Source organism: Durio zibethinus, chromosome 6 (assembly GCF_047325235.1).
Source record: "Durio zibethinus cultivar Kanyao isolate XHJ-2024 chromosome 6, ASM4732523v1, whole genome shotgun sequence".
In the NCBI taxonomy this organism is placed as follows: Eukaryota; Viridiplantae; Streptophyta; class Magnoliopsida; order Malvales; family Malvaceae; genus Durio; species Durio zibethinus.
The window spans coordinates 8216362-8233531 of record NC_143167.1 but is presented as its reverse complement, the minus strand read 5'-3'; the positions used below and the strand labels follow the sequence as shown (position 1 = coordinate 8233531).

At 29.2% G+C, this 17170-nt stretch overlaps 1 protein-coding gene across 1 annotated transcript; it reads right to left on the bottom strand.

Moving 5' to 3' along the window:
• Positions 1–1844: 1844 nt before the first annotated feature.
• On the bottom strand, positions 1845–5892 carry LOC111286300 (RNA-binding protein Y14-like). The gene is made up of 4 exons (XM_022876200.2): positions 5449–5892; positions 3182–3318; positions 2604–2755; positions 1845–2220 (listed from the first exon to the last, which is right to left on the bottom strand). The coding sequence occupies exons 1-4, from the start codon at positions 5708–5710 to the stop codon at positions 2175–2177; spliced, it is 597 nt and encodes a 198-aa protein (XP_022731935.1). The 5' UTR covers positions 5711–5892; the 3' UTR covers positions 1845–2174.
• Positions 5893–17170: the final 11278 nt, after the last annotated feature.

Below are 17170 nucleotides of genomic sequence, written 5' to 3'. Positions count from 1 at the left end.
ATCTTCCATCTCCTATTTATACTCAAACCAAAGGAAGGATATGAAACAGCACACTTTTATATTGTTTCCATTAGTTCATAAATGGAATAAAACATTAATTCCTCTTAATTCCTCCTCAACCACCACTTTAAAAGCTTTCTCAGCCATCTATTTGAAAATACGCAAAAATTCAATCCCTCCTAAAAGTGGTGCATTTTGAAAAAAATGTACCAATTAAATATATTTGATAGCTTCCCACAGAAAGCGTAATACATAACCTATCTAGCTACTTCTCTCAAAGGCATGGGCACATGCATCACACTACCCCACTTTATGCATTTTAACCTTGTGCACCCCATAAATAAGTATAAAATTTTTACAAGAAAAATTTTTTTAAGTCCTCACCAAATAATCCCTGTGACTTTACCAACTTTCTAGCTCACCCAAAGATAGCCACTACTTCTTAGCATAACTACTCACCAAAGATGCTCAACATACCTTCAACAGAACACATCATCACACCAAGCTTTTTAAGTTAAAAATACTCATCACCAAAGCATTGGTACCTTTCCCTTTTTTTTTTCTCTTTTTTCAAGGTTTAGACAACGGTCTAAAGGTGATCACTTTATAACCCCTTCAGACTTGAAAGGCAATTGTTACTAAGTCAACTGGTCAATGATTAAAGCTTGATCAACATAGTTAGGCCTTCAGGTCACCCAAACAAAACGCATCTAAATAGCCACATCACTTGCCCTTCACCAAAGGAAAGTTCGCCTAAGGTCCCACCAATAACTTGTCAAAACAATCATATCAACTAACTCATCAACACCCAATTTGCATGAGATCGTTAAATGCGACCCATGCTTGCCTGAGATCATTAAATGCAATTCCCATCCACTCACATAAAGCCTTCTCAAGCACTATACAAATATCCTATCAATTGTCAACTATCTCAGTCGAATCATTACACTTGATCACATGCAAAAGATAGGTGAAAAACCATATACTCAAGGTAACACAAAACTAGACTTAAAACTTCCTAAATTTTCTCTCTTTTGAAGTTTCTCACACACATTTCACCATATTTATCCTCTTCCTTACTTCTTAACCTCACCTCAAGTACCATACTGACTTCAATATCGGAGCGTGACCCAGAGTAACAATTCTAGCGCTCCCTGACCATGTTTTTTGGTTTTAGGTCACCACTATCTTTTCCTTCCACCTCACTTCCTTCTTTCCAGTTAAGACATCTAAAAACACTATCAACAATGTCAAAATATCTTTGTTCAGAATTCCTCATTTCTGGTTTTTTGGATTTCCATCACTAGAGAAGGATCATTCTGAGTTAGTGGTTTTCCTGGCTATAACCATCTGGACCAGGAAGAAAATCGTGGTTAGGTTTATCACTCTCAGACTTTGATTATTTTGCTTCTCACAATGGTGCTCTTTTAACTTTTTGAAGTAATTGATGATATCATTTATGTTATTGAATTTCTTATCATATAGAATGTGCTTGAGCTTACTAATTTGATTTTGGTTGCTGAAACTGCTTTGAGGTTGGGCTGTGTAATTAATAATAATAATTCAGAAGAATGTCCCAAAATATAGCTGCTGTCGATGCAAAAGTCACATTTTTGTTGCTCTGTCATTTGTGAAGTTTCTGTAGTATTATGTTTCGTTTCGGCATTGTACGGTATTTACATCAATTGACTCTCAAATTATGAAATATAAGACTTAATTTATATATTATAAGATTTAATTTATTGTTGTTGTATAATATTTTAATGGTGGGAATTTTAAAAGAATGTTTCTCGGTTGTCTTATTCTCGGTCTTGCAAAAGAATGGAGGAGGTCGTGGAAGACGATTTTATCAATTGAAAATAAAGACAGTAAGCCTTACTTTCTTATCATAATAATGCTTTTGAAAGACTTGTTTCTAATAAACAGATGTCTCACTAATATCTCAGAAATAAAAAGATGATCACAATAGCAAGAAGCAATACTCCAGGCTGTTAAATATAAAGCCAAAAAGCCGCATTTGAAAACTAAGCACAAGCACCACTTGAGACACCATACAAGAAAAATAGGATGGGGCATCAGGCAAGCAAATACAAATCCACAATTTCAGTAAATTTGAAGTACCAAATCTCGAAATCTCTTGTTATAAATCCACCCTCAAAATAGAGCACAAAAAGTCAGTATCTTCTCCTAGGACTCCTGGAGCGATGTGTCCGTCCTGATCTGCAAAATTTATAAGGTAAAGGGTATTGTTAGGTCCAAGTACTGCACTTATTTTGCACCTACACAGGGAGAGAACAGATAAAACTGACAGGTTCCATCCAGCTAAAAGTTTAAACTTTCAAACAACAGAGCTAAGTTTCAAGATTTGGGCAAGGTTGGCACTTGGCATGCAAGTTAAGCAGGGTTATGCTGAGGTCGTTTCAAGTTTCAGGTCATCTTAGGCTCAAGTTATTCAAATTTGGAGTGCTTCAGTCAAGTCTTAAAATGTTTTAAATTTAACTTAAGTTCAGTCGGGTTGAATGAATGGATCATCTTTTCACTACTTATAATAGATGTATTTAACAGATAAATCAAAATTCAAAAGCATATTAATAGAGACAAACCTCATATTTTTTCTTTTGAAGGCTCCAGTACTAGGTCCATTGCTAAAGGCCCAATCAACATTCATAGTCTGAGTAAGAAGTTCTGCACCATCCATTGCAGAGATAGCATTCTTTGCTTCTTCAAACTTTTCATACTCAATCAGTGCATATCCCTAAGTGGCAAAAATCACATTAATTTTACTCGAACAAAAATGTATAATACTAAAAAAATACTGTAAATGATGAAAAAAGTCTGCCAAAAAGACTTGTCCTTCATTTTGTCATGTTCAATAAATACAATGAAACAAAAGATTGAAATGAGTCAAACTAGCATTAAGTAACAACATAAAATGGTTAGAAACACTAAACCGCTTGATATCTAAGGATATAAACGAATCCACGTTCTCTAAGACATGTAGAAAACACACAAAAAATGTTTAACAAGCAGCAATAGGTAGCCAAAACATTTCAAACACACATGAATACATAAAAATTATGCAATGTGAAGAGTTTCACCACAAAAATAAAAACTTAACAGCACACCATTGCACAAAGCAATAGTCATAAAGATACCTACACCAATTTACTATGTTGCCTACCTTGACAAAACCAGTGCGACGATCAAGATTTAAATGCAAATTCTTTATCTCACCAAATTCACCAAATGCGTTGTGCAAGTCATCCTCTTGTGCTTCCTCATGTACACCAATGACCAAAATAATCCATCCTTCAATAGCTGCACATTCATTAATGAGAAATACAAGAAAATATTACTATTGAGAAAAAGTGTTTACAAACATAAAGGAAAATCTTATTTCATCATTGCACACAATTGCTTTTATGTACTGTGCTCTATGACTTGAGTTATATCAACATTATGTAGGAAAACAAGGGGTGTCCACGAAAAGGTCGCAAACCTTTAAAATAGCTGGATAGATTGAAGGTTAGGTTCTAAGGGTGTGTTTGGTGCATAAGACCATGATAAGATAGGATAAGATGATATTATGAATAGGATTAGATTAAAAAATATCATCTTATCTTGTGCTTGATGTGTATAAGCATTAGGATAGGATAATTTTATTTATTGGTCAAAATTATCCTTCCCCAAAATTTATATAATTTAAATTATTAATATAATCTTTAAGGGTATAATAGGACATATAAGTTCAATCTCATAGATTAAAAACAATCCTCTCCACTTTGAGAGGATTAAATCATCTTATGCCAAGAAGATGACTAATCCTCCTTGCAATCCTATCCCTTCTTTAGACACAAACCAAACATGATAAAAGATGATTATTGTTATATCCTATCCATCATCCTATACACCAAACATGGCCTACCAATATAATATAAAACGTTTAATGCACTCAATTGTGTGGTTGAAACATGGACAAACAGGTAATAGCAGTCCTTAAAGAAGCGCATTCGGCTTTAAACCTCATCAACAATGAAAATTGGAATCTTTTTCCTTTTCTTTGGTTGGGTTTATTATCCTTTATATAAGAGAATTTCATTTATCCCCCACATCATGACCCAACCAAATTCTGAAAACAAGAAAACAGGAACAATCCCTATCGCATACTTTTCATAATGGAACAAAGTGAACCTCAACAAACAGCCAAGAATGTATGTCCACTTAATATCAACAGAAATTCCTCTGAAATTAAGAGGAAATTTCTATAAGATGTTAAATATTTTTTATTGAATTTTGTGTCTTGTGTATACACAGGTTTAAAAAACTAGTTTCTATAAGAGCAGAAAAAGGCAACTATTGTCAGGAATTTCCACTAATTCCTAATACTTTCCTCTTGTACTTTGGAATACTATTTAGCAAACTTCTCATTTCATTTCCTAAGCATTATCTCTTTCTTTCTCAACTTGAAAACTGAATTACCAATTTTAAGTCCTACCTAGAAGAGAATACATAGTCCTCAATAAATGACTTAATTTTCTGCCTCAAACTTATTACAAGTTGACTATGTCCAAACCCAAAACCTCAAAATTGCCTCTCTTCTATCCCACTTTAAAAATATTAACTATCCCCAACTGACAGACAAGTGCAAAAAGATAGGCTTGAGACCAAAATGATATTACATCGTACCATTTCTGGGATGCTTATACAATGTGAACCAGAAAAGTCATGAAGCATCTGCCATTAGACTTGTTCTAGTCTCATAGATGACCTGAACATGTTACATCTCCTCACTCAAAATCTCTAATGAGAAAGGTAATAAAGCAGTTCTAAATCAAGGGTTTCTACAAAGTACAATAGTTAGAAAATATCCATAATAATGAGTGACGAAGTTAAGGAAGTTGCTTCTAGGAATCCAACAATTAAAAGGTTACAAAGTTCCAACAGTCCAAAAAACAACTCATTTTGAAATCTAATCCTTGAATAACCTGTTATAGCCTGAAACGAAGAGCAAGATATTTTCTCTTGAGAAATTTCTTATCACTAAGATTAGTGTTTTGAACTATTTACTTATGTTTGCCAATATAAAAAATTATTTATTTATGAATAAGTTTTACTTGCAACTGTTAGCAAATAAAGAACTTAAGAAAAATTAACACTACATTCTGAGAGTAAAGATATTCAATATTACCCAAAAAAAAAAAAAAAGACCTCAGAAACGTAATCAAGCCTCATCATTAAACCAAAATTACCGATATTCCCATCTAATTTCAACCGAATTTCGTTCTAAAATCATTAAGCGAATTTGATAGAGCAAAAATTAGGTCAATTCGTAATTATCTATCGCATAGGGAACAAAAATAATAAAAAAAGAACCCTAGAAAAAAACAAAAGGAATCCACATACATAAACGGATAGAGAGAAAAATTATGGTTTAGTGGAGGGACTAACATCTCTGGGGACCAGGGCCGCCGTCAGCGCCGAGAGACTCGAAGTCTCGGGAGGCTAGACGGGAGTGACGGTCGGCGTCGTCATCGCGGAAGCCACGGCCCTTGGTCTTCTTAGGACCAGAAAGAGAGGTGGAAGCGCCGCCAGTGATGGCGGATTTGAGCTTAGGCATTGGGGCTTGAGGGGAGGTGTCGCCGGCGGCGTCCTCATCCATGAGGTCGTCGTCCTCCGGCTCGTAATCCACGGCCTCCTCAGCGCTCGCCATCACGTGATCCCCAAAATGCTTTTCTTCTCCTTATATAAACTTTTAAAATATGTAGATTTCTTAATTTCTGACTCAAAATTCCGGAGTGTGTTGTCGAAACGTTTAAGCTGATTAGGTTTTAATTCTTGCGTTGGACTATTTGCATCCAAAAAAAAAAAAAAAAACAAACTCTTAATACATCCAAAAAATAACTAATAAAACATTTATTTAAATATTAATTAGTTTTTTTTTTTGTCCTTTACAGCTTTCGAACTGAATTTTTGAAAATTTTTTCACGAAAATTCATTCCAGAAAATTTATTAACTATATTAGAAATTTATTTCTAAAAAGTATTACAATTATTTTTAAATGTATTTTTAAAAAGCATTGCAATTATTTTTAAATATATTTTCAAAAGTAAATTTTTACTTCAATTTTTTTATGATGATCTCTTGATCAATGTTTACTATAATAACATCAAATATCTTTTGCTATAATCTTCAAATGAATTTATAATGATTTACTCGAAATATGTGATATTTAAATCTAACTGTAAAAACTTTAAATCTTTTAACCAAGTATTATCTAGTTAATAACAATCGAAACATTTATTAATTCTAATAAAAATACATTTGAAAAGAATCATTATTTATAATGTGTGATGAAGCAATCACGTTTCATCACACTTGATGCAACAGTCAATTTACACAAACGACTTCTCACATTTAAAGATTCATTTCAAATGCACATTTGTCAAAATTGAAAAATGTTATAAATATTAGTAACCAGACAGTATTTGGTGGTCAAAAGATTATAGATTTTTATTGATGAATTTATCAGTCTACTAATAATATAATAAGGTCAATTCTTATGTACTAAAAAATTATTTGATCTTTATTGGTGTTAAAAGGTTATTGTGTATAAAAAAATCCATATTCAAAAATTTTGAAAGATTTCAAAAACAAATGTTCGAAAACTATGAAAAAATTTCGAAAATACACTTTCAAAAAATTTTAAAAATTTTTAAAAATAGATATCAAAAAACTTTTAAGAAATTTCAGAAATGAATTTCAATTAAGTTAAAAAAGTTTCAAACATTCATTTTCGAAAACTTTTAATGTATTTCAAAATTTTATTTTCAAAAAACTCGATTCATCACCTCAAAACCGCACCTTTAAATTTTAAATCTTAAATTTTAAAAAAATAAACATAAAGTCAAACAAAAAAATAATTTATTTATGATTTTAAATTATTTAACATCAAAATCAAGATTGAAACTTAATTTAAGCTGAATCCTTAAAAGGTTTAGAGTTTAAGAGAGGTAGAAGAGATGAAGCGTGAGATTTTTTATTTTTTAAAAAATTAATATTTTAGTTTGAAGTGTAAAAAGAAAAAAAAAAAAAAGGTATTAATAATAATAGGACGTGAAGAGAGGAATTAAGGGTGTAAATAGTCCCTCTCTTAATTCTTTTCAACCCCTCCTAATACTTTTCATACAAACTATTGGGCTAGAACTTAGGTGCTTAGCTTATGGTCGGGGCCGAACGAGGCTCGATCGGGACTAACCTTTTCAGAGTTAAGCCTAGGCGGTCCTTAGATTTGGACTTTATTAAATATGTTAATATATTCCATAGAATTTCATCTAAATTTGTTTTAATTATTAATCATATAATTATTCAATCATAATAAAATAATTATATAAAGGTTTATCGCTTATGAGTGTCAATTTAATATAAAATTTTGATAAATTTAAAATAATTTTAAATTGTAATTGATTACTTATAGTGCAATAATTGTATGTTATATATTTCTAATATTTTCTATCAAAAATTCATATTTTAATAGTTTAATATTTTAACATTTTAATTTTTTCCAAATTATATTTAGATAAAATACATAAAATCATTTTTTAATTGCATATTATATTTTGAATTTTTGTTCAATGCAGTTATTTGAAATCATTTTTCCATGCTTATCACCAAGCTAAATATTGATAATTGCAACTTTCGAACTTCTTGATCTAGTGATTAAAAAGCTTAAAAAAGATTTACAAAGCATAAATTCGATCCCAATCATCCCTATTCCTTAAATCCCTTGGATCAAAAATATGTATATTGATAATTGCACCAAATTTTGATAATTTGAAAAATATAGAGCTCCGTTTTGTAGAATTAACAAAGTTAAGTGAAATTCAAAAAATTTGCTTTAATAGTTGAAATATGAAATAAATTTAATTCAATTTAATTAGAAAATATAAATAATTTAAACTCATTTAACTCAAATTTGATTTTATTTGTTTTAATTTTAAAATTTAATAATTTTAATTCGAAATGAATTAAATTAATTATTAAAATTCAAATAATGTAAGTGTCAAATTTAAATCTCGAGATAAAATAACTTGAATTTCTTTTAACCTTAGATGATCTGATCCAAAATGATCTTACCAATTGAATTATTACCTTTACTTAATACTAATAACATATGCAGTATAAATTTTTTATTAGTGTGATTTGATGGTGATGAATTTCTTTTTGTTTTTTGATGCAAGAGAAGACGTCTTTTTAAAAATGAAAAGATTGTAAATTTTAAAATTAAACTTAGTCCCGCTTCACTACATTCTTAAAGATGGAGACATGACCAAATGATTTGATGCTCAATGTATGATGTGAATTTCCTAGATTAAGAATAGTTAATACTTTATTCAAAGCATTTGTTCATTTACGAAAGATCAGAAGGGCAATATTGATCTAAACTCGAAGACAAGTTAAATTCTACAATTATTCTTTATGATTCTTTTAATAAGAAAAAACTTACAAACATCTTTAGCTCTGCACAATTTAATTGATCCAAAAGAATGCCACGTGGTTCCTGGTGATTGGCAATGGATTCCATTGTCAGAATGCATTGCTCCATTGATTCGGCCCTGAATATCTCAAGTCACATTGGATTGAAAAGGAAAAACTTGACAGACAAAGCTAGAAAACAGCATAAGATAATGGCATAATGCAAAGTATTATTAGTAAAAATTTCAGCCAACATTTATTGCGGATTTCTATCTTTTTCTTGGAGTACTGCTTACCAATGCAAGACAGAGTCTATATAAGCTACCAGATTTCAAGAATAATAAGCCTAATAGAAGCTACTACTAACCAGAATAACTCTAATCTCGAGACCAAAGGATAACTAAAAGCCAGAGGTCAATTTTCCTCATCCCCTAGTAAGGCCAGAAGAAAGGCCTTGTAGTCTCCGGAAATGTCTCTAGCAACTGCTTCATCAAGAGAATCATTGTTTCTCTTTATGTACAGCTCCTTTATCTCCTTCAAGTCCTTCTTTGCACGAGTGATGATCACACGACTCAAAGCATCCTCATCTGTGCCTGGCATATTCATGGCAGTTCTCGACACCTACATGACGAAGACAGTGAATTCCGAGTGACTTTTTTTGTTTGATGTTTGAAGCTAAAACAACTGTATGCTGATACCTTTGATGAGGAAGTTTTTTTTGGTACTTTGCAAAATATTTTTTAGGGTCTCTAATGCAGCGGATCACAGTACCCAATGTAGAAAAATAATCATCACTTGGACAATCCGACAAGCCCTTCAAAACATGGCAAAAATACAAGTTCAATGCATAAATAGGAAACATACAAAATTAGAGTTAAAGAACAATTCAAGCACGTCGAATTATATTACCGGTTTTATCCTTGAAAATCTTCAGATTAGGCTTTTCTACCCTTATGATGGAACGACCATGGATTTCTTTGTAGAGGTTGAATGTTGCATTCAGTTGCGCGTTGCTCCCAGTACTCAAGATTCTGATCACTTCCTCATGGTTAAAAGCCTTTCCATGGATTCTTCATGGAGGAAGCTTGCTTCAGAATGTGCCAATGTCTCATCAAACTCATCACCATCAAAACTATAAGCACTTGTCAGTGCAACCAGAAGCTGCTATGACAGCCCACAAAATCAAATTACCAGTACTCAAACAGAAGAAAACCCTGATCTGCTCAAGATAAAGGAAACACGGCCTTGAGAACATACTTTTCGGATATCACCAGTGGTGAAAGAAGCCAGGTCTTCTTCTAGGGAACGCTTGTAGCGAAATTTATAAGGACTTTTCACTGCCAGGAGATCTCCAGGGGATCTGACATATGCTATTTCAACAATTACTCTATAATCAGGAATAGTCTTCTGCAAGGCTTCATTAGCTAAGAAAGCATCTCGGTCAGCAGGATCGAGAATCCATAGACTTACTGCTCCTTATATTGCACGACAATTTAAAGAAAAAAAAAAGAATTTGTTTTTGTTAGCACTTTCATCAATGGGAAAATAGATGTGGAAATGATGATTTTCCGCAATGAAACATAAACCTCAAAGTCTCCAGACAGCTCGCATTTAAGCTGCTGAAGGAGATCTTCATGATAAATCTCTTCAAAAGCTAGTCTAACAAGCTTCCTCTGAAATAGATTTCGATGTCCTAGTATAGAAACTATGGCATTCTCATCCGTTCCCCATCCTGAAAAATTTGTCCCAGATAAAGAGAGATCAAAACGAAGGCAGACATAATTATGTCTTGAAAAAAAAATATTAGATTTCAAACCTTGACAAGCCGCCTTGATTTTTTCAGCATCTTCAACAGAAGAAAATTGCTTTGGTGAAATAATTGTAGCCATTTTTGCTTCTCTCTGGCTGCTGTAATTTCACTGCTTCTATTCATTTTATAGTGACCAAGCAAGTTAATGTCACTATTTTAGAAATAAATATGGAGAAATGAAGTGTTCTGAGCAAATGGGATTTCATAACAGTATTATTTACTAGTTTCATTACTAATATTTCTTGTCCTTTGAAAATTGGAATGGTTGAAATTTGGAATGTTCCAAAGGAGGTACATTTGCCAATACAATTGTAACAGCAATTCTTGGAAAAGGAGTTACCAGGTTGAGAATTCAATGGAAGTTCTTTGTTTGAGACAATAAATATTGGAGCATTTGTTAAATTAATCAAAGATTGAGAAGGATTAATTCAACAAATTTGTGGTTTGATCATAAACTAAGCCTTGAATCATACTTAGTTAACTACTATATCGCTTTGTTGAATTGAACTGAACACAAAAAATTGAGAACGATAATAAACAGGTATCTAAGCTCTAGCCCAGATGTCACCTTCTCATGATGCAACGGCCATTGGATTACATGCAGTATCAATTCGGGTATATGTGTTAAACTATTTTATGCTATACACGTGTAATTTTTTTAATTTTTATTAAAATTAGAAATTTACCCGCATGTTGTTGTGCGAGTTTTTTTTTATTTTAATGTTTTAAAAAAATTTTAGTTTTTTATACATGCTTTCATATATGTTAAAAAAAATTGTCTATTTCTTTTTTTTAAAAATTATTTTTTACATAATTTAATATACATCAATATCAATGTAAAATAAAACTATTCCTCACATTTATATAATAACGGTCAGTCATTAATTTTTTTTATTTATCTTCATCTAATTATTGTTTGCATATAAATATATACAAATTTTGTATTTAAAAAAATTAAATTAATTTTGACATGCATATATCAATAATCAACGATTCACAACAAAACAATAACACAACTCCACACTAATATCAAGCAAACTTGACAAATCAAGACCAATAAAAATCAATCTAATCAAGATTAAAGCTCTATATATCATTTCTCAAATGATTTAGAAAAAACAGCAAACCAAAAATTTTGTTTTTTTCTTTTAAGAAAATTATAGTACCATCATGTTACTAATGCCATCTTGCCAGCTCTCTTTTTCTCCATATTTTCATAATAACAACATGGCTACATAATTCTTTACTATAAATGTAATCAAAATCTAAAAACTTCTAATCACATTACAGATCAATTTAAAATGAAAATGTATTAATAAAGATATATGTATTTGTTTTAGTACTTTAAAAAAGTATCAATAAAATCCACTTTAAACCTTCTCAAGTTTAAATGTAGTTGAAAAAATATTGATGCAGATTTAATTATTCAAGATTCATTTGTGTTAGCTCAAAGACTTAAATTAAATCAAAAAGGGAGTGAATTGGTTGATTATGAATTTTTGCTATTTAATATCCAATGACCACAAAATTTACAAATCAATATTTCTAAGAAAATAAATACAACAAATATAAGCACAATAATAATCTTGAAAGTATAGAGATAAAGATAGAGATAAAGAATCAAACATTAAAATTTATAGAGGTTCGATCTTTCCTTTAAGCATCTAACTCTTCTCCCTTAGCCTCACTTGCCAAGGAATCCAATCTACTATGTGTTGAATTTTACAACCTAACTCTTTAAAACTTTATATAATCAATAATACAATCTTTTAAAGGTTATCCTCTCCCTTAAGCTCACAACCTCACAATACAAGTTTTGAAGTGTTTTGCATATACAAAAAACCTCTCTAAAATTAGGTGTTTGCTAACTTGAAGTACAAATCAAAATTATGAAAGATATCAAAAGAGAAATAAATACAAGATGAAATTTTTGCACTTTTCACACAACATATGCTCTTTAATGCTTAGAGAAGATGATAGAGGGAAACAATAAGTTTTTATTGGCTCGTAATAGCTTGTAATGTGGTGGAAAACCTCATTTTATGTGTAGAGAGTGAAAGATAGTTGTTGGTTACATTAAATGTTTGGACCCTCTGCAAAACTTCAGACAAAATAGTTGTTGGGTGCTTTCTAGGCAAGACCAGATCAATATTTTCTTGAAGGGGATCAATTGGGTCATGTAAAAACAAAGTCATTTTCACATGAAAACCAAGACCAATTGATCAAGTAAGGCATCTGATCGATCCCTTAAACCCAGGTGATTGATCACTTTATGTAAGGTAATCGATCAATCTTTCTTTGTAAACACATTTTGGTTCTAGATGAAAAATAGATCAATCTCTTCAATGAGGGATCGATCGAGTCACTACGAAACCTCAACTAATCAATCTTTACAAGGAAAAAATCAATTTTTTTTCACAAAATTTGCATGAGACACCTTTCTGGCCAAAAAAACAAATCAATTGCCTAAAGAAAGAGTCTATCCCTTAAAATATCGATCTTTTCCTTCCTTTTAAGCCCAAAATCTTTTTGAAACAAGGAAAAAAAGGTTGCTCTTGTTTTAAACATATTTTTCACTTCATAAATACTGAAAAAATGTTCAACTTGAGTTCAAACCAATTTAATTCAAATTTAGCAAATTTTTGTTTTGTCATTTCATAATATATTGATCAATTTAAGGCTAACAATTTGCTTACCTTCAATCCATATTTTCATAACAAAAGAAAGTGTCCAAGGTAATCATGTTAAGAATGACTAAAAACAATATAATGATATCTATTCTTTTGTTTTCATCTGAAGTATAGGTTTATACTAAAAGAAATGAATATTAAAAAAATGTTATCTTTTGTTTCTTTTAAAGGCAGCTAAATAGATAGATAAAATCATGCGACAAAAGATTATGAAAAAATCATTAACATTACAAAATCTAAGTTTGATTTTGACCTTACCAAGGCTACATTGCCACCCTACAAAGATGAAGAAAATTTTTAGAGGAAAGAAATTTGAACTAATTGATAAAAACTATAGTGAAAAAAAATTCTTCCAATACTTGAAGCATTGAAATATATATATAATAAAATGGGAAACATTTAAATAACAGAAAGTGTGCAATATCATCAATAACAAAAAGTGTTGCTAACTTTAAATTGTTGCCTCAATTAACCAAAATTTCAAGTAGGCAAAATTGGAATCATTTTATTCCTTTAAATTGTAGTTCAGAGCAATGAATGCCTACACTGAAAAGAGAAATCAGACTATACAATATTTGCAACCTGCATTCTATTAATTATCCAAAATTTTCATACAACCATTAGAGCAAAACAACAACTAAAATATGAATCCTAAATTTCTAATTGAATTCAAAGTTAATTACCAATACTAAATAGCAAAAGAAGAAAAAATGCATTAAATGTCATAAAAAATGTATTCAACGCTAGAAAAAGCTATTTTCAATAAGAATGTGAAACAAAAAAATTTTAAATAAGTATATCCAACATAATGAATTCATTGATTACATGCAATATATATATATATATAAATAAATTTACTTAAAATAAAAACATTTAAACTTTTAAGACTTTCAAATTTTTCCCTATGAAGTAACATGAAACTTCTTCAAAATATTAATCCATTGAAATATATTTACCCGAATACATTAAACCAAAACATTTCCTAAACAAAATATAAACTAACAAAAATTTTAAATTTCATCAAATCAATCTATTAATAATGAGATAATGATAATAAAGAATTAAGATGACATATTTTGCTATCATATTGCAAATAAGCAAATAAATGAATCAACCCAAAAGCATATAATTCTATCAATAAATTATGAAAGCGTCTATATATACAACCAAAAATACATTTGATATTAGGCTCAAAAATTCACCTAAATGGAAATACCACCTTTATAAAAAAAATAATAAAATTTTAAAAAATAAGAGTTTGCAAATAATTAGGATTGAGGGATTTGATTCAAAATCATTCAATATTTTGCTTGTATTCAACCATAAGCATAGAAGTTAAAACACCAACCCCAAAGATATAACCTCATTAAACAAAGCAAGGCAACAACCTTATGCATTTATCATCTATCTTGCGAACAACTAAAACCCTTGCAATATAATGATCTTTAAATAAGCATTATGAAAATCAATTAAAAAATATAATATAATATACAGACAAATAATTTTTTAAAATATAAAAAAGGAAAAAGCTAAAGTTAGAGAACAAACATATTATACTTCATAATTAATTCCAACAATATATACATTATAGAAAACTAACTGATTTAAGCTCTAAAAGATCATTTTTTTTATTAAAAAATACATGATAAAAATCATAAATACTCTAATGCATTGTAAGATTATAATTTGAAATAACTTAAAACTTTGAGTTTATCTACAACATCAAAATGAAAAACTTATTGTAATATTCTAATTAGTTTACAATTACATGCATCTTGATCTCTTTTTTTTTTTCTTTTGGTTTCTTTTTTTCACCTTTCCATTTTTTTTCTATCTTTTTTATACCATAATATGTAAAAGAAATTTAAATACTAGATGAACCATTAGCATAGCAACATAGCCAATTATATGTGATTTGCAGCAAAAAAATATAATTTAATAAAATAACAAAGGATACAACAACTTAGAAGAACTTACATGAAAAGCTTATAGGTATCTATTAAATGTAATAAAACAATAAAAAAAAGGTATTAAGTAAATAAAAATATCATGAAATTGTAAATAAAAATAAGAAAAAGATATTGAAAGTACCCTAAAAAATAATGAAACTCATGTCTACACTAGTAAAAATAATGTGTACTCTTGTAAAAATATCACAACAAAAAAAATTAAGGTAATAAATGTTATATTTAACAAAAATCTTAAGAAAAAAAAATTAAGATTTAAAAATATACAAAGTCATAAATATGCTGATCAATTTGCCTAGCATTGATCAAATACAAGAAATGAATGATGACAATAATAATGGTGAATGTTGACGATAAAATGTGTTGGAAAATCTAAACTAGTGAAAACAAAGAGCAAAAGGAGGAGAGTAACATAGTCAAATTTCAAACTATTTCAATTATTAGAAATGGAGTTTTTACAAAATTAAAGTCATGAGTTTTAGATTTAGATCTAGACTTTTCTTAGTTGATTTTGAAAATTCTAACTCGATAAATGTGAATAGAAAATCCAAAGAATATTGAAAGTATTTTTTTATGAAAATCCATTGCTAGTAAACAACAATCAACGGTGGATGAACGATAAAAGAAAGGCTACCGGTTTTCCTCTTAAAGGATTGTGAGAAAGTGAAGAGGTGAGAAAATTTGAAGGGCAAAAGATAAAAGAGAAAATGAAAGAAAAGATATAAAATAATTTTTTTATAAAAGAGACATGCCTGTGATTCACCTACTCATCACTTACCACCATTACCTCAAATCTCAATTATCTAATTAGAATCACGTTACCCTTCACTTACTACCATCATCTTAATCATTTTTTATACCATCATGTCAATCATTTTATTAGAAAAAAAAGTGAAATAATTGAAGAAATCTGAGCTGAACACCATCAACATAAAAAAAAAAAAAAAATGCAACATTTCTATTGTACAAATGAAACACCTTAAATTCAACTCCAATTCGATTTCGATTTTCCAAAAAAAACTTGATTCAATTATGATTTTTTTTTAAAAATACATTTATATTGGGATTGAGACAAATCAAAATTAATTGGATATAAATTGTTTTATCATCCTTACCTTTGTTAATTTTTTCTTTACAAAATTTATCTAATAAAAAATAATATCAAATAAATAAATATGAAAAAAAATAAAATTTTGAAGAAAAAATGCGATGTTCCGTGGACATCCTCTCTTATATTTATTAACTTTTTTGTTACATAATTTATCTTAAAAAAGTAAAAAAAAAAAAATCTATTAGATATGAACTGTTTTGTTATCCTTATATCATTGACTTTTTTTTACATGATTTATCTTTAAAAAGTAAAAAAAAATTAAATTAAATTAAATAAGAAAATAAAAGTTAAAGGCTTTAAAAACGCAAAAATCTAAAAAAATAAAGTAAAAACCAAACAAAATAGAAAGAAAGCAAGAACATTTTTAAAAAAAAGTTTTTAAAAAAAAAGGTGCCACATAGATACCCCTATTGCTTTCAAATCTCCACAAAATTCATGTTATGGATTTTACTCTAAAGATTACTTTATAATTTTAGAAATGTAGTAATTAGTATTTGTAACATCAACTAAACACAACATTTCTAATTAGAAAACGTAGTTTTTTGTGAATGTCTTTAATTAATGATTATGTTTATATTTTTAGAAACGTAATCTTTGTAAAATACTTTTTTATAAACATTATTTTTAATTTAGGAAATGTAGTTTTTTGTGAATTTTTTAATTAATGACTACGTTTATACTTTTAGAAATGTAATCTTTGTAAAATATTGTTTTTATAAACATCAACTAAAGATTTCACTTTTAATTTTGAAAACATAGTTTTTGATATATTTTTTTAATTAATGACTACATTTATACTTTTAGGTAAAGGTTGTTTGGTTCCCATCAACTCTTTTCATCCTACTTTCCCAATAAATATTTTATCATTTCACATATTAATTAATAGTCTTAAAAAAGCAAAAGTGATAAAAAGAAAATGTAACTAAACTAATCTCACCAAATGTTCTCCTTTTACTTTCCCATTAATTTTTAGTACAACAAAAAATTACAAAGATTACCTTTTTATGTAAGAATGGTAGTATTTATACACTAAAATCTCACCAAATCTTCTCTTTCTGCTTTTTCTAGATTTTTTTTTTCATAACAAAAAGCTACAAAAACTACATTTCTTATGTAAGAG

What these genes read in the sequence shown, in the direction of transcription:
- LOC111286300 (XM_022876200.2), bottom strand. Translation starts at nt 5,710, where the DNA reads ATGGCGAGCGCTGAGGAGGCCGTGGATTACGAGCCGGAGGACGACGAC. An exon ending in CGGCCCTGGTCCCCAGAGAT is followed by an intron (nt 3,319 to 5,448) that starts GTTAGTCCCTCC and finishes ATGAATGTGCAG; the next exon opens with CTATTGAAGGATGGATTATT. An exon ending in TTCAAAAGAAAAAATATGAG is followed by an intron (nt 2,221 to 2,603) that starts GTTTGTCTCTAT and finishes TAAATTTTGCAG; the next exon opens with ATCAGGACGGACACATCGCT.